The 24,633-nt window shown below is 44.6% G+C and overlaps 1 protein-coding gene across 1 annotated transcript in view; it reads left to right on the top strand.

Moving 5' to 3' along the window:
- The window catches only part of LOC143925144 (protein mono-ADP-ribosyltransferase PARP14-like), a 112,390-nt gene extending 88,482 nt beyond the window's left edge, over positions 1-23,908 (top strand). The window contains exons 13-17 of the mRNA XM_077449760.1: positions 2,081-2,287; positions 3,653-4,222; positions 6,696-6,838; positions 15,786-15,960; positions 19,851-23,908. Coding sequence (XP_077305886.1) covers positions 2,081-2,287; positions 3,653-4,222; positions 6,696-6,838; positions 15,786-15,960; positions 19,851-20,131 — 1,376 coding nt within the window. The 3' untranslated portion in view covers positions 20,132-23,908. The remainder of the gene's footprint in view (positions 1-2,080; positions 2,288-3,652; positions 4,223-6,695; positions 6,839-15,785; positions 15,961-19,850) is intronic.
- The last annotated feature ends 725 nt before the right edge of the window (positions 23,909-24,633 follow it).

Below are 24,633 nucleotides of genomic sequence, written 5' to 3'. Positions count from 1 at the left end.
TTCAAAGTAGATAATGCGGGAAGGAGGGACACAGAGGCTCCCGGGTTTCCAGGGAACAGAAACCCGGGCACAAGTTGCCAGACCCGTACTGTCCGGTGGCAACCCTAGCTTACAATGTTGTGGCAACACCAACACCTTGTTCCGCCATTTCTGCAGAGCATATAGGGCAGGCCCCTACTTTCAAACATCCAACTTACAAACATCTCCTACTTGCAAACGGAAGGAGACAACAGCAAGTGAGATGAAAAAAGATGGACGACAAAACAAATTATACAGGGGTGATAACCCTTCCCTATGTTTTCCAAAAAGCTTAAAAATAGTTTTTTTGACTGGAGCTACACTTTAAAAATGTACCAGTTGAAAATTACAAACAGATTCAACTTAACACAACAAACCTACACAGTCCCTGTCTTGTTTGCACCGCCTGTATACTGCTGTTCTGAGTATATAGGGCCTGGGGGCCACACGCATTTCCTTTTTTTAATATGGGTACGGGGTTCCCCTTAATATGCGTACAAGACCCAAATAGGCTGGTAATGGGCAGGGAGGGCTACCCATGCCATTTTTCTCAATGATTTTCAACCATATTGCAGGAACCAGATATAAGATTAAAACCGCAAGCAGTTTTAAATGGTGTTATTTCCGTTTAATGTCATTTTGTGCAGGGACTGTTCTAAACACGGGAAACACGTGGCACTTCACAGGCATACTACAGACACCCCCCAGGCACCATATTTAAAGGAATATTTCACTTTTGTTTTCCACTTTAATCGTCATTAAAATCAGTGCTCCCGCCAAAACGGCCATTTTTAAAAACATTTTAGGCATTGACCCATGTCCCCTGGGGCAGGAGCCAGGTCCCCAAACCCTTTTTAGGACAATATCTTGCATATTAGCCATTATAATTAGCACTTTTAATTTCGAACGTTCGAGTCCCATAGACTTCAATGGGGTTCTAACGTTCGTACGAATTTTGGGTCCGTTGGAAAGTTCTGGTGCGAACCGAACCGGGGGGTGTTCGGCTCATCCCTAATCACAAGTGTAAGCTTAAGAGATGAGTAATGGGATCAGTCCAGACAGAACTTAGATTTCAGTGTTTTATAGATAGCAGAGAGGTAAAACCCAGGCCTACACACTCACTGTGCCCATTATGAGGAGTTCTCACCATCCCTGTGCTGAGTTCCCGGGTCTGTACACCCGCTGTGCTCATTATGAGGGGTTCCCACCATCCCTGTGCTGAGTTCCCGGGTCTGTACACCCGCTGTGCCCATTATGAGGGGTTCCCACCATCCCTGTGCTGAGTTCCCGGGTCTGTACACCCGCTGTGCCCATTATGAGGGGTTCCCACCATCCCTGTGCTGAGTTCCCGGTTCTGTACACCCGCTGTGCCCATTATGAGGGGTTCCCACCATCCCTGTGCTGAGTTCCCGGGTCTGTACACCCGCTGTGCCCATTATGAGGGGTTCCCACCATCCCTGTGCTGAGTTCCCGGGTCTGTACACCTGCTGTGCCCATTATGAGGAGTTCCCACCATCCCTGTGCTGAGTTCCCGGGTCTGTACACCCGCTGTGCCCATTATGAGGGGTTCCCATCATCCCTGTGCTGAGTTCCCGGGTCTGTACACCCGCTGTGCCCATTATGGGGGGTTCCCACCATCCCTGTGCTGAGTTCCCGGGTCTGTACACCCGCTGTGCCCATTATGAGGGGTTCCCACCATCCCTGTGCTGAGTTCCCGGGTCTGTACACCCGCTGTGCCCATTATGAGGGGTTCCCACCATCCCTGTGCTGAGTTCCCGGGTCTGTACACCCGCTGTGCCCATTATGAGGGGTTCCCACCATCCCTGTGTTGAGTTCCCGGGTCTGTACACCCGCTGTGCCCATTATGAGGGGTTCCCACCATCCCTGTGTTGAGTTCCCGGGTCTGTACACCCGCTGTGCCCATTATGAGGGGTCTCCTTGAGCCTCTGGGGGTCAGGTTCCTCTAAATAATGTTTTCTACCTTTTTGCATTTAATGAAGAAAAAGTTACATTTTGTGGTCAGTAAATATCTTTGTTAAACATTGTTGTCTGGTTGATACAGGTGCGGGGGGATTATCCACCTCCACAGTGGCCGACTCAATCCTCGATGGTTTGGTGGACTTCATCAAATCTAAATCGGTCCGTTCTCTCCAGACGGTGAAAGTGGTTCTATTCCAGCAATCAATGCTGAATGATTTCTACACGAGTATGAAGACAAGAGAGAGGACCGCCCTGCCTGAAGACAAATCCCTCTTCACTAGAATCTCTGGTGAGTTGGGGGTGTGAGTTCAGGGCGGCTGACTGAACAAGAAAGGGGAAGAGACCCTTCTGTATGTAGGAGGAGTTCAGGATCCTGGAAGCGCATTACATCCTGATATTCAACTCTAAATACCAATGTATTACAATGATAGATTGTTTACAAAGCCAGTGCATTCTGGGTGCTGTAACTCCACCTGCTTCATTGGGGCTTAAAGAAGAAGTTTCATGAGCAATGCAAACTGCTGATCTAATGATTAAGGTAGAAATACTTATCCCTGAATGATTAAAGAAGATTGTACAGTAAATCTCTTCTTTATCTCTGCAGTTACCACCTGCCAACTCCTCCCCTGCCAGGAGCCCGATTTGTGGTCTCCTAATTGGTATATCAGGTCTGTTGCCCCCACCACTTCTGCTATCAATATGTATTTTGGGCGTGCCTCTTGGGTGTGCTCACATTATCATCACTGAACTTGCCTACCCCCATGCATCTTGGGTGCACCTGTCAGGCATTTTGAAGTCATCATTATTAATCTATTGCGCTACATTGCTCACGTTCCATCTACTTTCACTATGAATTTTCGGGTGTACCCGTTGAAAGTGCTGATGCCGTCTTCACTGATATGTTGTACCTTGTTGCTTCTGCCCCCACCGCTGCCACAGCACATCTCAGGCACGCTTTTTATTTGGTTTGCATCGTAACTGTACTGCTTGCCCTTATGTTTTAAAGCGCTGCACAAACTTTTGGAGTTATATAAATCCTGTATTATAATAATAATAATAACAGAACAAAGATACAGTAAATGAAGAGTCAGTAATAAGCTTGAATCAACTGCTAACACCCAACACTCCCAACAACATCCAACTATATACCGATTATTGACTCCACAAACACTATCTTTGCTTTATTCTCTTAGGCCCTGATGAAGGGGATACAACCCCTGAAGCGGGTTGGTTTTGCAAGCAACCTGTGTATTTGCTATTGAATATCACAGTGTGCCACTTCAATTATAATCTCACTTATCCCTATCATAACCAAAGGTGATCACGGAAGCCCTTCGGTGTGCTGAACATGCCCGACCAATATTCACATTCTTTATATTTACACCAGTGCCATACTAATGAATGCTAACAACAGAAAACAAACACGGGGGCACAGCCTGGGCTTTCAGTGATTGGATTTACATCTACTTTAATCAGCGAAGCATTAAATATTAAATCAACTTTATACAGAACATCCTCACAGTTCCTCAGCTAAAATCCATGATACCCAAACCTGGTCTACATCCCGTTCATCAACTATTTGTTCACAATTTTTATTTTCACTTTCAGAGCAGTTTGTGATATCGTTGTCTCTTTTCTTTCCTCCTAACAAAAGCCCCAAAGCTCCCCGCCTTTCAGTTGATGGAGGGCATTGAGCCTGTGGCGTTCAGCTTGTGTGGTGAAGATAAACGGAGCGTGGACAGGACGAAGGCTTGGCTGCTGCAGCTGATCGACAATGAGCAGGCAGAGAAGGTGATCACAGAGGAATGTATCTCCGAATTAGAAGAAGCCGAGGTGCAGAAGATCTCCGACCTCCAGAAAAAGTTTCAGGTCTCTGTCATTTACAAACCACCCGACCCCTCCATCCGGATTGTGGGCCTCACCCGGGATGTCCTACCTGTGTCCGGGGAGATCGAAACGATTATAAACCTGGTAAAAGACAGAAAGAACCGGGAGAGGGCAGCAGAGCTCACCGGGAAACTGGTAGAATGGAGATATGGTAATGGAAGAACTATGGTTCCCTTTGGAAAGATGACAAATCTGGAGCTGGAAGAGGCAAAAAATGACAACAAGGTCCAGATCACAATCCAGATCCAAGAAAACCAATATACTGTCAGTTTACAAGGAGAAACAGCCATAGACAAGCGTGGGAACCAAATTCAGATCCAACGTGTTGTGAAACATGGTAATATTACTTTTTTTTTTTGTATTAGGTAATTTTTGTTAAACAGATCTTAAAGTGGTTGTAAACCCTTACAACCAACTTTGACCTACATGTAAGCCTAGATTAAGGCTTACCTGTAGGTCCAAGAAATATCTCCTAAACCTACATGGTTTAGGAGATATTTGCAGAAAGACAGGCACCAATGTCTGCGGCGCATGCGCCGTAAACAGCAGGCGCGGGAGTGACGTCATCGTGGCTTCGCCGAATGACAGTGGCGGAGCAGCGAGACCCACTGAGAAGATGGATGTGCCGGACTACAGGGGACAGCGGTGACATCGCTGGCTCCTGTGTCAGGTAAGTGACACATAATGGACTACTATGCGATGCGATGCATAGTAGTCCATTATGCTTTACCTTTGCAGGGAATCAAAGAGGAAGTAAACTCATCAGGGTTTACTTCCTCTTTAATTTTACAATAACAATTTATACAGAAACACGCTACTGTAGATTGAATAGAAGCATCACATAGACTTCCAAATAGAAATAAAATCCAAAGAGAACATGTGACTTGGAGATCATTCCATAACAGGTATAAGAGACCTTCAACGATAACACATATCACACACACAGAGAAGTACTACTCAAGTATCTGTCAATATTCTACATTAAAGGGTCATACAGCGCATATTTATTAGACAGAGTGGCCTATAACTTCCTAGCCCATTGACCGAACAACCACCTAGCGCCCCATATTGTCTCCTAAGAACAATAAAGAATTGGTTGATTTGTTAGAATCCAGCCATCAGTCCTATGTTTTTATAAAATTTTTAAGGCAGCCCCTATGTTTATAAGTTGCCTGGTGTTGGCGGAGAAGACAAAATCCATTTCTGCGAAATGGATCTACCAGCCAAGCGTAAAGATCTCGCCCAAGATCTCATCAACATTTAGCCCTTGTACACACGATCGGAGATTCCGACAACCAAATCCTTCGGATTTTGTCCGACAGATTTTGTCCAAAACTGTTGCATACACACGGTCGGACGAAGTTGTCGGAAAATCCGATCGTTCAGAATGTGATGGTCCCATCTGGTCCCTGGCCAGCTCTATGGTAGACCACCGGCATCGGTGGTTTTATTCTACGGCACCCTGATCGCCCGGGCGAGCCTGGTGCAGTACTGGGGGGCGGCGAGAGGGGGGTGTCCCCTCCCACTGCCTGTAAAAGCAATCAAGTGGCTAAACAGCCGCTATGATGGCTTTTACTTTGCAGGGAATTGCAGATAGCTGCAGGCATTATTCAGATATCTCCAGTCAAAGTGAATCATATGATGTCCTTGGGCGGGAAGTGGTTAAAGTTGATAGTGGCCCTAATGTTACGGGCCAGTAACGAATAATTCCTGTAAGAGCAGCTATTGGCCTAATTCCTTCCCTCCCAATGACACTAGACCCTTTAGGAGTGGCTATTGGTGGTCCTAATATTTTAGCAGCAGACTCTGAATATGAATTGGTCCTATAATCCTATACAAGCAGTTAAGCCCCTTTCACACTGGGGCGGGGGCGGCATCGGCGGCAAAACGGTGCTAATTTTAGCTCCGATTTACTGTTGTTTTAGCGGCACTATTCGGCCACTACCTGGGGCGGTTTTAACCCTCACTAGTGGCCAAAAAAGGGTTAAAACCGCATGCAAAGTGGCGCTGCAGCAGCACTATGGCGGTGGTATAGCCACGTTGCCACATTGATTTCAATGGGCGGGAGCGGTGAAGGAGTGGTGTATACACCGCTCCTTCACCGCTCCAAAGATGCTGCTAGCAGGACTTGCCAGCGCACCGCTCCAGTGTGAAAGCCTTCAGCTTTCGGCTCTTTCACATTGGAGAGACAGCAGCAGTTGTTTCAGGAAGCTTTGCAGGCACTATTTTTATCGCTGTAGCGCCTGCAAAGTGCCCCAGTGTGAAAGGGGCCTTAAAGGTAATTTTAAGGGTTGTGCAATGAGGTCTTAATGTAATGACCATCCAGCAGCTGTTTACCCCAAGCTCTCTTGGATTTCTTTCTGCATAGCAGACTCCTCTGAAGATGCTCCAACAAGCATCCTTCCTCCTGATCCTCCAGCCCCTAACACAGGCCAGCTTGGATTTCTTGAACCTTGGCTCATACCCCAAGAAGATAGATGGCAGCCGGATTTTTTGATCATTCATCATTTCTGGTGACACATCTGTCTGTCTATAACTAGTTACCAATTCCTATATTGCAGGGACATGGAGGGAATCTGAAAGACTAAAGATAGACCATCTGGGATAAAGGGGACAATCTGCTTCTCTGGTACGATTTGGTCGCCTTCAGAGAACAGACACCTGAGTGTATGAGGGGACCTCAGACTTATCTTTTCTACATTAAAATGTTCTTATTGGCTGCCATGTCTATGGTTTCAGCGAGGTTGTACACCAAAGGTTTTACTTGTATAGTTTTTCTTCTGGTCCTGACTGCACATCTTATCTTTCAGAGGGGGACACTCACAAATTACCGCCACACTGGAAGCCGATGGGTGCGACTCTTGTGATGGAAGTGGATGTCGTTCCAGGAACTCCTGAATACTCCGCAGTACAGCAGAAATTCCAGATGAGCTGTTCAAACCAAATACTAAAGGTAATGTTTCTGATACATTGTGATGAATGATGTTAGTGATAGAATTCTGGGTGGGAATGATGGTGTTCTGCTCATAGTGTGGGGACTTGACACACCAACATGGCGCTGGAGACTGGAGCTGAGTATGTGTTATGGAGTAAAAGGATCCTCCGGGTCACACCATTGTTGGATGGTGCAAGATAAATCCCCAGTTAGAGGCTCCTCTGGTGACTCCTGATACAGACGGGGCAGATGTAAAGTGATGATCTGGTAGAAGCTTGCCAAAAGTCTAGAAAGGCAGCAGAAAACAGGTGCAAGGATGCAGGACCTTTCACTTATCTCTCATGACAACAGCAGAAAACATTACCATTGGATAGCCAAGTAATCAAAGTTCAGCTCTGGATTCCAAATCTTAGTCAAGGAATATCTATAAACAGGCAATGGAGCTGGAGGTAAATGTCTGGCTTTGTACCCAGGTGTGAAGGCCACATCCACTGTTGGTAGTCTAGTGCATGCTGTATGTAGATTCTCCAACTGGTGACAGCAAAATGGCAGAAAGGGCAAAGCGACTGCTCTAGGATGAAGTATCCACAAGAAGGGTATAATGAGGGTTTAGGTTCAGGCTCGGTTATGACAGTATGGTGCAAATAACTGGGCACTCCAATAATCCAGAATAACAGTTGTCACTATGGAATGGTCAGACATAAACCTTCAATAGAATATTCCACCCATAACATCATGTTAGAGCTGTTTGATACTTGACCTCAATGTACGTGTGTGACAGTGATGGACCAGTCTGCAGTCTGGTATCCCTGGAAATGATCTGGAATGTGTTGTCCTTCATGGGGGTATGTTACTGATGAGCCAAGACATGGGTGAGCCTTGTTGGGTTCTCAGCTGTTGCCTCTCTGGTAGTGATGGAAAGGAACACCACAAGATAAATGGGTGTAGAGGAAGGTTGCCACACTTGAGGCTAGGATATTTATTTAAATTAACATTCCACAGGCAATAAGTAGGGCCAAAGCATTGACTGTGATGCTTGGTGTGGTCAGTACTGACCAGGAACCAGAGTTCATATACGATAGGGACCCTTTAAAATGACAAAGAACTGACACGCCAGTTCTCTGTCATTTTACAGCACCTAAAGGGCTCTTAAATTAGGTCAATCCTGACCACACCAACCATCACAGCCCTGACGAATGGGGAAGCATTGGCCTAAAACGCATTGTCTCTACTAATTACCTGTGGGCTGTGAATAAATATTTTTAATAACCTTGACTGTGACAACCTTACTTATTGAGCACGCCTTTCCTGACGCATCATGGCAGCACACACACTGGGTTGTGACTCCACCCCCACAACCTGACAGGATTGGTTAACTATAAATTTGAAGGTAAAGGCACCCCACCTCATTTTTTTTTTCCTCACCTGACAAGATTGAAGTTGGACTTCGCACCTCTTATTGCATTCGCCCCACCAGGTTAAGCCTCTACTGGCTGGAAGTCTCTCCTGTTCAGTCTCTTCATGGAGAGAAACTCCAATATGGTGGTCTCGGGGGCATTTTCATCTGGCATATATTGTTGCAGTGGTCTCCTACCTTTCTCTTCCTGCATTCAGGTACTGTCTTGTTGTTTTTCTTTATCTTTGACATGCTGGGCTCTATAGTTCCCCAGGAGGCCGTGCCTCTTCATCATGGTGGCCGCGTCTGTTCTGGCACTCTGCGCATGTGCCGGAGGAAGAAGACCCCCAATCCGGTCGTTTTGCCCTCTTCCAATATGGCGCGGGTCCGTTCGGATCACTTTCGCGCATGGGATTTTCGGCCAGTTTTGCTATCAGCTACAGATGAACACTATCTGTTGGATTTTGTGATCCCTGCTGCCAGCCTAATCGCACGTAAGTCTCCTGCCCGCACCTTACGGTCCTGTAGACTTTCTTAATATTACTCTTTTACCTCTTTTTCTATCTACACTTATTCAGCCTTTCTGTTTTAGATACTATACTTGCTCACTGTCTTGGAGACCACTGCCCAAGCATACCACCCTCAGCTTGTAAGGTAAGAGGTGTCCCTTACTATGGAAAATACTGAAAAGGAAAAAGAGTGCATGAACGTTAATGCTGCGTTTTTTTGGGCAGCCCATCCAGGTCAAGATCAGCGAGTTCCAGGCATCAAGGTCGCTCAAGCCATGCATCAAGCCATATGAGGTCTAGGAGGAGCTGCCATTCGCGGCATAGCCGCTCTCATCAGAGGAGGTCATCAGTATCCCATCACAGGGGCTATCACACCCGCCCTGCAGCAAACACTTGCTGGGTGTGCGGAGCTCCAGCTTTGCCAGACAAATTAGCCTGCCGCACATGCTTTAAACGGAGCTACCAGGGAGAAAGAGTCGGACGCAAAGGAGGTAACCAATCTCATCAGGGAATCTGTTTTGGAAACTATCCTGGAGACATCAGCCCCTGAGACAGACAGAGCAGGCCCAAGCTTGTCTTCTGTAGCTCCCACTCCTTCTGTGGATCCAGAGTCATCTTCAGAAATTGAAGACTCAGAGAGGTCTACAGATTTTGATTTTACCCTGGTCGAGCCCTTCGTGAGATCAGTGATGGAGGCCATAGGATGGGAGGAAGCTAAAGAAACTCCCCGTAAAATCCGGAATTGTATTTTCCCAATCTAAAGAAAGAGCCGGAATCCTTCCCTTTCATAGAAGAATTGGAGGACCTCATTAAAGATGAATGGGGAAAGATCAGACAAAAGGTCTAAACTCAATAATAGGCTAACAAAACTTTATACTATGTCACCTACATCTCCTTACTCGCCTTCTCCTCCAAACTTCTTGAAAGACTGGTCTGCAACCCATTAAGCGACCATCTGACCATAAATAAACTTCTTGATCCCCTTTAGTCCGTATTTCGCCTTCAACACTCCACAGAAACTGCTCTCCTTAAACTCTCCAATGACCTACTAATGGCTAAAACCAGTGGACACTATTCTGTACTACTTCTTCTGGATCTCTCTGCTGCCTTTGACACAGTGGACCCACCCTCTCCTCCTCAATAAACTCCTCTACTTTGGTCTCCGTGACTGTACTCTTCGCTGGTTCTCATCCTACCTATCCCACCGCTCCTTCAGTGTCACTTACAACTCTACTTCCTCCTCTCCTCTTCCTTTCTCCGTTGGGGTCTCCCAAGGTTCTGTTCTTGGACCTCTCTTTTTTTCAATCTACACCACCTCCCTGGGTCAGTTGATTGCCTCCCAAGGCTTTAAATATCATCCCTACGCTGATGACACCCAAATCTATCTCTCCACCCCCCCAGCTCTCTCCATCTGTCTCCTCACGCATTTCCCACTTACTAGCAGACATATCAGCCTGGATGTCACATCACTTCCTCAAACTCAACCTATCCAAAACCGAGCTCATGATATTTCCTCCCTCAGGTGCCGCTTCCCCTGATTTCTCTGTCAGTATCAACGGCTCAACTATAAACTTGTCCCCCCACGCCAAGGCCCTAGGTGTAATCCTGGACTCTGAACTAACCCGGCCCCACATCCTATCGCTATACAAAATTTGCCGCCTCAGCCTCTTCAACATCTCCAAGATATGCCCCTTCCTAACCGATGTCACCACAAAGCTTCTAATCCACTCCCTGGTCATCTCCCACCTCGACTACCGCAACTCCCTCCTCATTGGCTTACCTCTAAATAGGCTATCCCCACTTTAGTTCATCATGAATGCTGATGCCAGGCCGCCCACCTCACAAACTGCTCAGCATCTGCTATACCCCTCTGCCAATCCCTCCATTGGCTGCCACTCAGTCATTGAATTAAATTCAAGATACTAACTATAACTTACAAAGCCATCCAGAACCTGGCCCCCAGCTACATCTCTAACCTATTCTCAAAATACCAACCTAATCAATCTCTTCTTTCCTCCAAAGACCTCCTGCTCTCAAACTCCTTTGTCACCTCATCCCATGCTCGCTTTAAGGACTTCTCCAGAGCCTCTCCCATCCTCTGGAATGCTCTACTCCAATCTGTCAGATTTTCTCCTACTTTATCCACTTTCAGCCGATCCCTGAAAACTATCCTATCTGGTCCCCACCTAACAACTGTACATTTATCTTCTCACTCAGCACATCGCCCACAGTTATTACCTTTTGTATCTCTTGACCCTCCCTCTTAGATTGTAAGCTCTAAGGAGCAGGGCCCTCTTATTCCTACTGTATTAGTGTATTGTAATTGTACTGTCTACCCTCAAGTTGTAAAAGGCTACGTTAACTGTTGGCGCTATATAAATCCTGAATAATAATAATAATAATAAAGAACAAAGTAACCTTTCGTGATGTGCTAGATCATAAAATGTACCTAGACTTGAACAAAGCATACTGCACAGCAGGAGGAGCTTGTAGGCCTGCAATTCTTGCAGCAGCAGTCGGCAAGGCGATTTCTGGATGTTCTGCTAACATAGAAAAATCTGTAGGTGAGGGGGGCGACCAAGAGAAGATCATTAGTTCCCTTCAAGAGCTGAAGCTGGTAGGTGACTTTGTGGCTGAAGCCTCAGTTGATGTCATCAGATCCTCTGCAAGGGCCATGCTGGCATCAGTCATGGCAAGGAGAGCCTTATGGCTCAAACCATGGGTAGCGGACGCAGCGTCTAAAACCAACTGGTGCAAGATTCCTTATGACGGAGTTAATCTTTTCTTCTTTTTTTAAGTTGGATTCGGCAATCTCTAAAGTGACTGGAGGAAAATCGGGATTGATCTCGTCTGACAGGAGACCGAAACCACAAAAAGGTCCTTCCTACAAACGTAACCTTCAAGAAAGGTACAGAGAGGCGAAGACATATGGGCCGGGGGGGGGGGGGGGGGGGGGGAGGGGAGTTCAAAAAGACCTGGAGGAATCCTCAGTATTCCTTTATGAGGCTTCAAAAATCCAAGACCACCCCGGCAGGGGAACACAAGAAATCTTTTTGAGGGTATACACGTCCATCCTGTGAGAGTGGGAGCCAGGCTCAAGGAATTTGAACAGGTTTGGACGGACCATATAGTAGATGCATGGACACTTTCCATAATAAAACATGGGCACAGATGGAAGTTCATAAGCGGTTTACCAGGAAATGACTTTCAATCAACCAGGTTACCATCCCTAGAAAAGAGGAAGGTACTGCGCTGGAGTTAGTACAAAAAGGAACAATCCTGGAGGTTCCAACATCCCAAAGAGGGTTGGGTTATTACTCTCCCCTATTTCTGGTAAAAAACAAAACTGGAGATCTGCATCCCGTGATGGATCTAAAGAATTTAAACAGAAAAATACAGATCGAGGCCTTCAAGATGGAAAGCCTCCAGTCAATACTGGTATGAATAAACTTATGCCACTGGATGCTTTCCGTAGACTTATTGGATGCCTACCTACACCTGCCTATTCATCCTGCCTTCCAGAGATATCTACATTTTTCAATCGATCATCAGCACTTCCAATTTCAGTGCCTACCGTTCGGCATCTCATCTGCACCCAGGACCTTTACCAAAACCCTACTCCCTACGATCGCATTTCTAAGGGAGAAAGGCCTGAGGCTGCATCACTATCTGGACGACATTCTGCTCCTAGCAGACAGTCAAGAATCATTGACTTATCATCGTGACATACTAATCGCCACACTCCAGAAAATTGGTTGGTTTATCAACTGGAAAAAGAGCAACCTGCAGCCAGATCGGAACATGGTCTTCCTTGGGACAGAGTTGAATACCCTATCAAACAGGGTCCAATTACCTCGGTAGAAGATAGATCCATTAATTCGGCAGTTCAGGAGGGTGATAACATGGGCATCCCTTCCAGCCAGAGCTTGTTTGAGCATCCTGGGTTCCATGTCGTCCACTCTGCCAATCATCCAATGGGCACTGTGGCACGTGAGGACACTGCAAACCTCATTTCTCAAACAGTGGGATGGAGCATGAATGCTTCAGGCACTTTCTATTTGCAAGGGTTTGAAACAATCAATTTGGTGGTAGATGCATGTCTTCAACCTCAGGAGGCACAGACCCATAGTTCCCCCAGAGCCAGAAGTGATCACTTCAGATGCCAACCAGGAAGGTTGTCGGGCTCACTACCGGAACCAAGCAGCCCGGGGTCAATGGCAATTTCAGGCGCAAGGCTTGGTCTCTAATATTCTGGAGCTCAGAGCAGCCTTTCAGGTCCTACTAGCCTTCGGATCATCCTTGAAGGGGAAGAATGTCCTAATCTGAATGGACAACAAGGTTGCGGTTGCATACATTCAGAGGCAGGGGGGCACCAGAAGCAAGACATTACTGGAGGAGGTTCGCCCCATCTTGGAGTGGGCTCAACTGTCCCTGATGGATCTACGAGCTGTGTATGTTCTGGCAACTCAGAACCTAATAGCCGACTGTTTGAGCAGGGAATTCCTGTCAAACAATGAGTGGTCTCTGAACAACCAAGTCTTTAGTCTCTTGACCCAAACTTGAGGAACTCCGGATATCGACCTGGCTGCAACACCGGCGAACACCAAGTGTCGGAGGTTCCTGTCGAGGACAGCTTTTCCATCAGCAGAAGGAGCGGACTGTCTTCTTCGCCCATGGAACTTTCATCTGAGGTACATATTCCCACCGACTCCGCTAATCGCAAGGTTCCTTTCCAGACTCAGGAAGTCATCAGCATTAGTAATAGCAGTGATTCCATTCTGGCCCAGGAGACCATGGTTCACAACATTGCTGCAGCTCAGTGTAGAAGACCCAATACTCATTCCGGTGACTCAGAATCTGCTTTACCAGTGGCAGTTCTTCCATCTGGCTCCAGAGAGATTACACCTAATGGCATGGAAGTTGAGAGGAATAGGCTCCTAGAACAGGGCTGTTCCCAGGAAGTCATTTCTACTTTACTTCAGGCCAGGAAGAGTACCACCAACGCCACTTACAACAAAATATGGGAGAGGTTTTCATCCATGGCTCAACAGAATAACTAGGACCCATTATCTCCAGGGGAACCTCTGATTCTAGAATTCCTTCAAACAGGTCTAAATAAAGGTTTAAGTTCAAGCACCCTGAAGGTGCAGGTATCAGCATTATCTGCAAAGACGGGCTTTAGATGGGCATCTCATTCCCTTCTGATACAGTTTATGAGGGCATGTGTGAAAATCAGGCCTCCTAGAAGACCAACATTTCCAGCATGGGATTTATCAGTAGTCTTGAATGCACTTTCAAATTTCCCCTTTCATCCAGCTGACTCTCTCTCTCTGTGGAACTTAACGTTGAAATTAACCTTTCTCATCGCCATCACTTCAGCAAAGAGAGTTTCAGAGATACAAGCACTAATGATCACGGGACCCCACATGTATTTTACCCATATAGGGTAGTATTGAAACCTTCAGAGCACTTTATTCCGAAGGTGGCAACATCTTTTCATTACAGTCATGAGATCAATCTTCCAGTTTTCTCCGACGATCAAGGCCAACCTCATGCCTTGGATGTAAAATCTTCCATTAGAAACTATCTGACAGCTACAGCTCCCTTTAGGAAAACAAACAGTCTTTTGGTGTAGAAAAGGTCACATGGCGTCATCTTGCACCATCGCATCATGGCTGGTCAAGTCAATCAAAAAAACCTACGGCATTCAAAATTTACCGATACCTGGAGGCATTAGAGTTCACTCAATGAGGGCAGTGGCAGCTTCATGGGCAGTGTATTGCAGGGTTTCTCCGGAAACAATCTCCAGGGCAGCGACCTGGTCCTCCAGGCACACTTTCATGTCCCACTATAGGGTGGACTTGGCCCAATTATCTACCATAGAGTTTGGAGGATCTATTATTCAAGCCAATTCTACTGCTATTTGATTTAATAAATGTTACTTTTTTTTTACCCACCCGACTGGTGAGTTATTTCTCAGTGTTTGTGCTGCCATGATGCGTCAGGAAAACGGAAAATTGTATACTCACCTTTCCGTAATTTTCCTTTCCTGATGCATCTTCATGGCAGCACACAGCATCCCACCCTTCTTTAGGTGACAGTTACAGAGAATGAGATGGGGTGCCTTTACCTTCAAATTTATAGTTAACCAATCCTGTCAGGTTGTGGGGGCGGAGTCACAACCCAGTGTGTGTGCTGCCATGAAGGTGCGTCGGGAAAGGAAAATTATGGAAAGGTGAGTGTCATGGTTATGCAGTGATCTTCCTGTGTTTGCTTACCTCCCCTCATGTGTTCAGACTAAGAGGCCAGCCACTTCCACCTGGTGGTTTTTATAACCTCTCCTCTAAGCATGGCTCCACCCCAGGCCCTATCAGGGACCCCGATATTAACCTGTGCACTGCAGGCCATCAGTGCTGATCAACCATTGTGTATACCTTTGTGTGTTAGCTTCCTGTTACCTGCCGTGTGCTCTTCTGTTGTTCCGTTACCGACTTTGACGTGTCTTTGACTATCCCTGTTTGCCTGTGATCCTGACCTTTTGCCGTGTCCCTGACTATTCTGTCTGCTTGTGGCCCCGACCTTGGCTTTGTCCCTCACCATCCCTATCCTCCTGTTGCCTACTGTGGGTGCGAGCTGGGGGACCCTGGGGGTCGTGACCTGGAGCCAGTTGCAGCCAAGTCCATCCTCACCACTCGAGGCTCTGGTGAACACCTGCTGGCTCTTAGACTCCGCGCCCCAGGGAATCTTACGCTGTAATCCCGGTGGGATCCATCTTGGTGTTCTGGCGGCCCTATCACCTTGACCCCCGTCTGCAGCAGTCAGCCGTAGGGTCCACAACCTTGCGGTGCACTCCTGATTCCTACGGTGTGCATCTGTCACCTCGCCTCAAGGTGACCTGACAGTGAGTATACAATTTTCTGTTTTATACCCTTTAGAATGACACTTGATTTGTCACTAAATATTCATCATAGAAGAGGTCCTCTCCTGTTTAATAGTTTGAATAGTTTGCAATTTATCAGTAGAACATTGTATACATCTGAGCCTTTGTATGTCCTCCCAGATTCTGCGTGTACAGAACAGAGATCTCTGGCTCAACTACCAGATAAAGAAGCAGAACATCGACTCCAAGAACGGTTCCACCACCAATGAGAGAGAGCTCTTCCATGGGACCGACTTCAACTCCATCCAACACGTCAATCATAACGGATTCAACCGGAGCTACGCAGGGAGAAACGGTGAGAGATTCCAGAGATAAAATAACAGCTTAATAGCCAACTCTGTAATGATAAAAAAATATATATATCTGAATGTGTATGCAAATGGAGAGAATATAAGGGGCTATTGATAAAGGGGCCAAGCTTAACAATTAAACGGGCAGAGTAAAATTCCTAATCCTCTAGGAGTATCAGTGCCCATCAATGCAGCCCCACTATTGCCCATCAATGCAGCCCCACTATTGCCCATCAATGCAGCCTCACTATTGCCCATCAATGCAGCCTCACTATTGCCCATCAATGCAGCCTCACATCAGATTACACAGAGCGGGGATCTCCCGTTTACTCAGCGGCCTCTTTAATTTATTATTTATCTATTCACTGTGAAAGTACTGGTTGGAAGTTATAACTTCAAACTTCAGTAATTTGTCCGTTAAGCCCCCTGCTTGAGTTCAGATTTAGAAAATATAGTAAATTACCTTTCCAGGGAGGAATGGTTAAATAGTATGAATGGGCTAATCATCAAAGAGAAATCGGTATACATAAAGCAAGGTGTGCCAAGGAAATACGATATGATGTGGAATCCCTGGTGGGAAGCAGGAGGGATCAGTATGTAAACTATAATAAATACAGAAATAAAACAGGTAAACGTTAAGACTCAAGAGGAATTAAACTCTTCTTGAGGAAATGAGTGGGAAGTCTGAAGTTGTAAAAAAGATGGAAGTGGGTGAGAATTGTAGTTTATAACAATAATAGCCCTAGAGAAGCTCCCCCTGTCCCCATCCAAAAACTCGCATAGGATACGCTGGGCCCAACAACTTAGTGGAGAGGAACGGGGATGGAGGGCTGGGACTTCATGGGGAAGAATATACATGTTTCTTAAATATAAAAAAGGGCATGCATAGGGAATACTGATTTTGAGCTGGCAGCACACCCCGAATAGAATTATACAAAAAATACAATAAATTCCCCTTGAGGTTTTTAAGCAGCAATCAGAGACAATGTCAGATAAAAAAATATTTATTTTATTGACCCAAAAAGCATTGTAATCACAATGATTTTAAAATTCAAGCTCTGGTGTACATGTATTGAAGCAGCTAATGCCGCGTATACACGGTCGAATTGTATGACGTACTTAGTCCGTTGAAACCCATTTCAACGGACAATCCGCTCGTGTGTGGGCTTCAGCGGACTTTTTCAGCGTGCAGTCCGGAGTACTAAGAATTTCGGTTTGCACAAAAATCTGTCCCTCGTACTTTGGTTTCAGCGGACAATACGGTCGTCAGTATGCTAGTCCGACGGACTAAGAATGGCGCATGCCCAGAAAGGATTTACAGGGCGGAAGCGCTCTGTCTTGTAAAACTAGTGTTCGTATTGAAGCTAGCATATTCATCATGCTGCTAATTTTGTGTTTTTTTAATATAGCACATTCTTTTCTTCTTCATAATGCAAGAAAAGTGAAGTTGCTTTGCTGCTTATATTCCCACAGAGTTATCACAAATGTCTTTATTCATCCTCATCCTATGATTAATATTCCAATTCGAGAATAAATTAAAAAAACAAAAACGGACGAATTAAGCTGAAGTCTGAAAAGCGCGAATCGTCTCTAACCAAACTTCCACTAACGCAAAGTCAGCAGAAGGAGCCCAAAGGGTGCTTTGCTGTGTCTTGGACTTCCTATTTCTAGTCCCGTCGTACGTGCCGTACACGTCATCGCGCAAGCTTTCGGCGGACTGTTTGTGTATCCGTGTGTGGCCAAGTCAGTTTGGTAGAAAGTACGCCGGATTGTCCGCCGGATTGTATGACGGACTAAGTACGTCATACAATTCGACCGTGTGTAAGTAAATAGAAATACATACGACATTGAATACAAAGTTCATATGAAGAGATTACAAAGATCTTCAGAATTTTTTCATAAATTTTAGATCATACAGAATAAGGCACCCTGCTACCCCAATGCATTTCGACCCTCTAAAAATAACGGTCTTCTTCAGGGGGGACAGTATTGTAAAAGGGCAACTTTTATCACATTTCTGCGGGATATCAAAAGAAAAAAAGAAATCAAAATATATAAAGAAATTAGTTTGGTTTAATAATTATTGTTTATATGAATCTCATACAGTATTTACCTTTTGCACCAATCGCATGCGCTTGAACCAGAGACTTTGATTATGACGAATTAAAAAGACTATATTTTCTCCCTGAGGGTGATCCTTGGTTTGCCACAGTGATATTTCCTCCCGCTCATCCCTCCCACCAAAATGGGGGGGAAGGGGGAGAGGGGGAAGGAAAAAAAGAAAGGGGGGGGGGCTTCACAGAGGCATATAAGAAACACATTGTCTCTCATTGCTGCTTAAAGTGGTTGTAAACCCTTACAAACCACTTTGACCTACAGGTAGATTAAGGCTCACCTGTAGGTCCAAGAAATATCTCCCAAACCTACACGGTTTAGGAGATATTTGCCCGAAGACAGGCAGCGCTATCTACGGCGCATGCGCCGTAGACAGAGGCGCGCAGGCGCACTGAGTGGGGCATCGTCGATGACGGCAATGCCGCAAGTCTTGGCTTCCTTGCGCATGCGCGGGAGTGACGTCATCGCTGCTCCGGCGAATCACACGCCGGAGCAGCGAGACCCACGGAGACCCACCAAGAAGATGGACGCTCGGAACTACAGGGGACAGCAGTGACTTCGCTGGCTCCTGTGTCAGGTAAGTGACACATAATGGAATACTATGCGATGTGATGCGATGTGATGTGATGCGATGTGATGTGATGCGATGCATAGTAGTCCATTATGCTTTGCCTTTACAGGGAATGAAAGAGGAAGTAAACCCATCAGGGTTTATTTCCTCTTTAAAAACCCCAAGGGGAATTTATTTGTATTTTTTGAATATATATGTTTCTACCTGTCTTGATTGTTAACTGTGAAAAAAAAATTATAAAGAAATAAAGTTAAAAAAAAAAATTACCTTTAAAAACAATATATAATTATTATTTGTATATTACTTACGCATGGTAATTAACCCCTTCCCACCCAGGCCAATTCTGACACTTCTCTCCTACATGTAAAAATCATATTTTTTTTTTTGCTAGAATATTACTTAGAACCACCAAACATTATATATATATATATATATATATATATATATATATATATATATATATATATATATAAATAAATGATTAATATATATATATATATATTGTTTTCGCAGACATCCTAGGGAATAAAATGGCGGTCGTTGCAACTTTTTATGTTGCGGTATTTGCGCAGCAATTTTTCAAACGCCTTTTTTTGGAAAGAAGCTGTTTCATGAATAATAAAAAAAAAAACGCAAAAGTTAGCCCGATTTATTTTTTAAATAATGTGAAAGATGATATTATGCAGAATAAACAGATGGCTAACATGTCACGCTTTAAAATTGCACAGACTTGTGGAATGGCGCCAAACTTCAGTACTTAAGAATCTCCATAGGCGACGCTTTACATTTTTTTACAGATGACATGTTTAGAGTTACAGAGGAGGCCTGGTGCTAGAATTATTGCTCTCGCTCCAACGATGGCGGCGTATGTAACCTGTGTGTATCTGCCTCCGATACTAACCAGTGCCTCACCTGCCACTCACCTCACCGCACCTCCCTGCTCACAACTTAGTCACAGTATCAGGTAATAAAAGGCAGACAGAGGCCATAATCCTCCCCTATTCCATCCAGAACAAAGCTGGGCTTTAATACCAAGAGTTGGTATCATGTACGGTACAGATGGGCTCTTCCTTATCACATCCGATGTGTTGTGTCTTTATGTCATCTTCTCTCCCATGTTTCACTCTCACCTCCAGACTTCTCTCCTGCTGCACCTCTTCTCTGGAGCTCTCCCATACTCATGTGTGACGTGTCTTTCTTTTCAAACAGGTACTGCTTTTGGAAATGGAACGTATTTTGCAGTCAATGCAAATTATTCTGTTAGGTACGCCAACCCTGATGGAAATGGACAGAGACACATGTACCTGGCCCGGGTTCTCACCGGACTCTACTGTGCTGGACGACAAGGGATAATATCACCTCCAGCCAAAAACGCAGCCAACCCCACCGACCTTTATGACAGCGTGACGGATAACCTCCAGAATCCTTCAATGTTTGTGATATTTAATGACATCCAGGCCTACCCCGAATATCACATCATCTTCCAGTGATGACCTATGACTGTGTCTGGGGATCACACAAATCTCCGGGACAGAGACTCCTGAAAATAACCATTTTAGTGTCACTTGGTCCGATCGGGATATAATATTGTCACTTGTCTACAGCAGCCATTAAACAGATAAATAATTCCAGAGGAAACAAGCACAGCGGGACTTGTCAGTGAAGGATCAGAGAGTGAGGAAGAGGAGGAGGAGAATCTCCTAGCCTCCCAATGTCTATATTCTCTGGGATCTCCATGGCTCATTGCTCCATAACTTCTGCTGCTCTCCTTCTCTGGGACTCCGATCTTCACTCATTGAGCCTCAGACAGGGGAGAGACAGCTGCTTCTACCTGAGGATGAAGGGGAGATGAAGTGGCGAACAATCAAAGTTGGCCCCCATGGTGTCACTAGTTGCATATTTCCAATAATGGGGTATTATAGGTGATATGGTCGTTGAGAAGAACTTCATCCTCCTTTGGATACCATGTGACTACACAGAATCAACTCCATGTTGGGAAAAACTGCATGGGAGGAGCCATGATGGTCCATCAGTCTTCAATAGAATAGTCATGGCCGGGGGTTGTCTCTTCTCCCAGAAAATGCAAGCAATTATTTGAAACAATTAAACTACTGGGAGTGGCTGGGCATGACCCAGCTGTCTTGGTCCATGTTGGAACCAACGACAGATTACATGGAAGATGAGGGCTCCTTGAGGACCAATTTAAAGAACTAGACTGCAAGTTGAAGGGAAGGACCTCCAAGGTGATATTCTCTGAAATATTGCCTGTGCCTGGGGGGGGGGGGGGGGGGATTAGAGAAATGAACGCGTGGCTAAATACCTGGTGTAAGAGGGAAGAATTTGGGTTTCTAGAGCGCTGGGCTGACTTTTCATTGGGGTGCAAACTATATGTTAAATATAGTTTGCACCTAAATGGAAGGGGGTCTGCTGTGGTGGGGGAGAGGTTTATGGGAAGGCTGGAGGAATATTTAAACTAGGATTGAGGGGGGAGGGAGAATTTGTTTATAATGGGGCAGACAGGTTAGACAGGGGTCAGCCCCTATTGATTGGTGGAATGGGGAAGATGGTGGGAGGGCTAAGGCAGATAATAAGAAGGTTCCCATGTTACAAACAACCATTGAAAATGTTACTATTTGTAATAAAATTAAAAATATGCAAAATATGTGTGCAAAATGTGACAAGTGATTGTTCACCAATTCCAGTAGTCTGCCAAGCAAGATCGGTGAGTTGGAAGCTCTGGTGCACGAGGAGAACTATGATATAATGGGTATTGCTGAATCTTGGCTTCATTCTTCAAATAACTGACTATTAATATTCCTTGCTATGCTCTCGAAAACAGAGGGGTGGTGGTGTCTGTCTCTATGTGAGAAGTGATCTCAAAGCGAATGTGAAAGAGGACCTAGCTGATGGAGAGTGTGAGGAGTCTGAAGCATTATGGCTGAAACTTTACATGGGTGGGCCTACTACAAAGGTTATCATTGGAGTTTATTGTAGACCTCCCAGTATTAATGAGGAGGTGGAGACTGAGTTCCTTGCACAGATGGAAAGGGCTGCAAGGGCCGGGACAGTGATAATAATGGGGGATTTTTAACTACCCGGAAATTGACTGGAGTACTGTAAGGGCACTGCTGGGACAATTAAAGGGCAAACCTATCACAGGACAATTTTATGGTCCGGTTTATTGAGGTCCTGACTAGGAATAATGCTCTGTTAGACCTTGTAATCTCAATCCATGCAGAGCTTATTACTAATGTTCATATAAAAGAACATCTGGGTAGCAGTGACATAACATGATTTCATTTAATGTTAGCTGTAAGCCACAGTGACATACGGGATGTCACCTAACCTGGACACCCCGATTGGGTATTTCCACCAAGAAGCTGCTTCCCAAACTCTGGAACACAAGACCAGTGAATCTGGCTATAGTTACCCCAAGAACTAGGCAATACCAGTTTTGGAGCAAATCAGAAGAAGAACTGTTTATTGAACAAACTTACACTAAATATATACCCCGCAGGAGGACATCCCCCTAACCTAATCATATTACCCTAACAATACAAGCTGCACACAGGAATATAATTATCCCCTAATTAACTAGTCACTTAAAACAGCATAGGTGACACAATGCCCACTCAGACAATGCCGTGATTAATCAGATATCCCTACTTCAGGTCAGACTTGCCGTCACCGAGCTCACAAGGTACAATACACATTATCATAAGTATAAACACAGAACACATTCAGACAATAGCAGGAGACCACCAGGAGCAGACGGTCTGGCTACTATATTGGAGTACATTGTACAGAGGCCAATATGACCAGCTCTTTCAATGAACATGTTTAGTTTAGAATTAAACAAACCAGGAATAGTCTTCATATATTTTGTGAGGGATATTGTTAATAAATATTACTGTTCCATTTGAAGTAACCCAAACCACATTCTTAGCGTCCATTAAAGGGGTTTTAAAGGAAGAAGTTGCATTCTATGCATTAAGATAAAAAACCTTCTTTGTGTAGCAGCTTCCCCAGCACCCCTAATTACTTACCTGAGCCCTTTCTCTCTGCAGCAATGTCCACAAGTGTCTTAGCTGTCCCAGACACTCCTCCTGATTGGCTGTGCCATTGGCTCCCACAGCTGTCAATCAAAATGAGTCAGCCAATCAGGGGAGAGAGGGGGTGGGGCCGGGTCAGGGCTCCATGTCTGAATGGATACACGGAGCTCTGACTCGGCTTGGGTGACCCCTGTATCAAGCTGCTGGCTGAGGGGGCACTCACCAGTATCAGGGGCCAGAGAAGAGGAGGATTCAGGCTTCTCTGTGCAAAACCAACTGCATAGAGGAGGTAAGAGTAATATGTTTATTATTTTAAAAAAAACAAACAATCAAGCCTTTACAATCACTTTAAATAGTTGTTTATTATTTGCTCATTCACCCTGTGCCCCTAATAGACACAGGGTGACTTGCACATAAGAAGTGGCCAGGGGAGCCAAGACCAAGAACCCAACCTCTCCAAGGTAAACTTGGTTCCACCCAAAGTGACTCCCATCCCATGGGAAATATAAGAACACTTAACTTTAAAAGAGCAAATTTTCCAAGGGCTGCTCTTCAAGACTTAGACTGGGAGGGAATATTGGCATTGATGAACACAGAACAGAAATGGCAATTTCTGCACAGCGGTCCCATACGCTGCAGGAAATTAATCACCATAGGGGTGAATAGGGTCTTTCCTCCCCCTCTCCTTTACTTTGCACAACTGTGGGAAGCTGGTTTATATACTTACCTGTACTAGGAAATCGCTGGAAGTGACCACTTCATTTAAAGTGCACGGGGCACCAGAATTTTTACCACTATGTGATCTTTGGCCACAGCACATCATAAATAATTATCTGAAACCCTTATGTGAAACTATAGGGTCCAACATAGATTGAAGTGGTTTCACTAATTGAACCTGTATTACTTTAACTCCTTCGGGAAATTATTCCCCCTTTTCTCAATCCTCCTGCTCCTTTTTGGTCCTTGCCTCCTTTGGGGCACATCCACGAAGAAATAATATTGCTAAAGCTCCTGAAGAAGCGTTACTCAAAAAAACGCGAAACATGTAGAGCACCAGAACATACTTAAGTTTCAGTTATATATTTGATATCCTCTACATCCTACATTTGTACAAACTGTTAATTCTTGGATTTATATGGAAATGAATATGAATTTTGCCTAGACTGTATCAATCCTGACAGGATATCAAATGGGACTTAATGTATATTTATAAAAAAAAAATAGTTTTCTTTTTAATTCTGATTTTTTACAATAATATTAATTCTTTTTTTTTAAATAATAAACAATATTTTTGAATATATGGGTTGTTTCTACAACTTTCTCTCTTGCCTAAAAATTCCAATTGAACCTACACCTTTCTTTGAGGTCTTTTGTGTGAAGGTTCCTTCATTTTTTAATTTTTTTTTATTTTTCATTTTTTATTTATTTATTTTTATTTATTTATTTTTTTTTTTCTCTCCCCAATTTCCTATAAAAATTTTTTTTTTTTTTAAAGAAATGGCAATTGTTCATAAAGACTGTATGTGATCTCATTGCAAAGTATACTCCCATGGGCAATACGTTTAAAAGGCTAAAAATAAAACCTGCCAAAGTTAAAAAGTTATAAAAAAACAAGAAAATCGCTTTTAAGAAATGAAGGAACACTATCATCACTTAAATGTTACAAAAAAATAAAACAGAATATGTAAAAAGGGAAATCAAGGATGCAAAAATTCAAAACGAACGACTGCAAAGGATAGGAAGACAAACCCCCAAAAAATTCTTAAAATATATTAATAGTAAAAAGGTCAGGCGTGAGCATGTAGGTCCTTTACACAATAATCTGGAGTGGGTGACTGGGGACAAAGAGAAGGCAAATTTATTAAATACTTTCTTCAGCTCTGTGTATACAAAGGAGCATGGGGGAGCTCATGTCCATAATGGGGGTGATAGTAGACATG

Source organism: Lithobates pipiens, unplaced genomic scaffold (genome assembly GCF_037356315.1).
Source record: "Lithobates pipiens isolate NorthernLeopardFrog02 unplaced genomic scaffold, aLitPip1_a1.2 Scaffold_22, whole genome shotgun sequence".
Classification (NCBI taxonomy): Eukaryota; Metazoa; Chordata; class Amphibia; order Anura; family Ranidae; genus Lithobates; species Lithobates pipiens.
The sequence above is the reverse complement of the archived record's forward strand: the minus strand, read 5'-3'. Positions and strand labels throughout refer to the sequence as shown.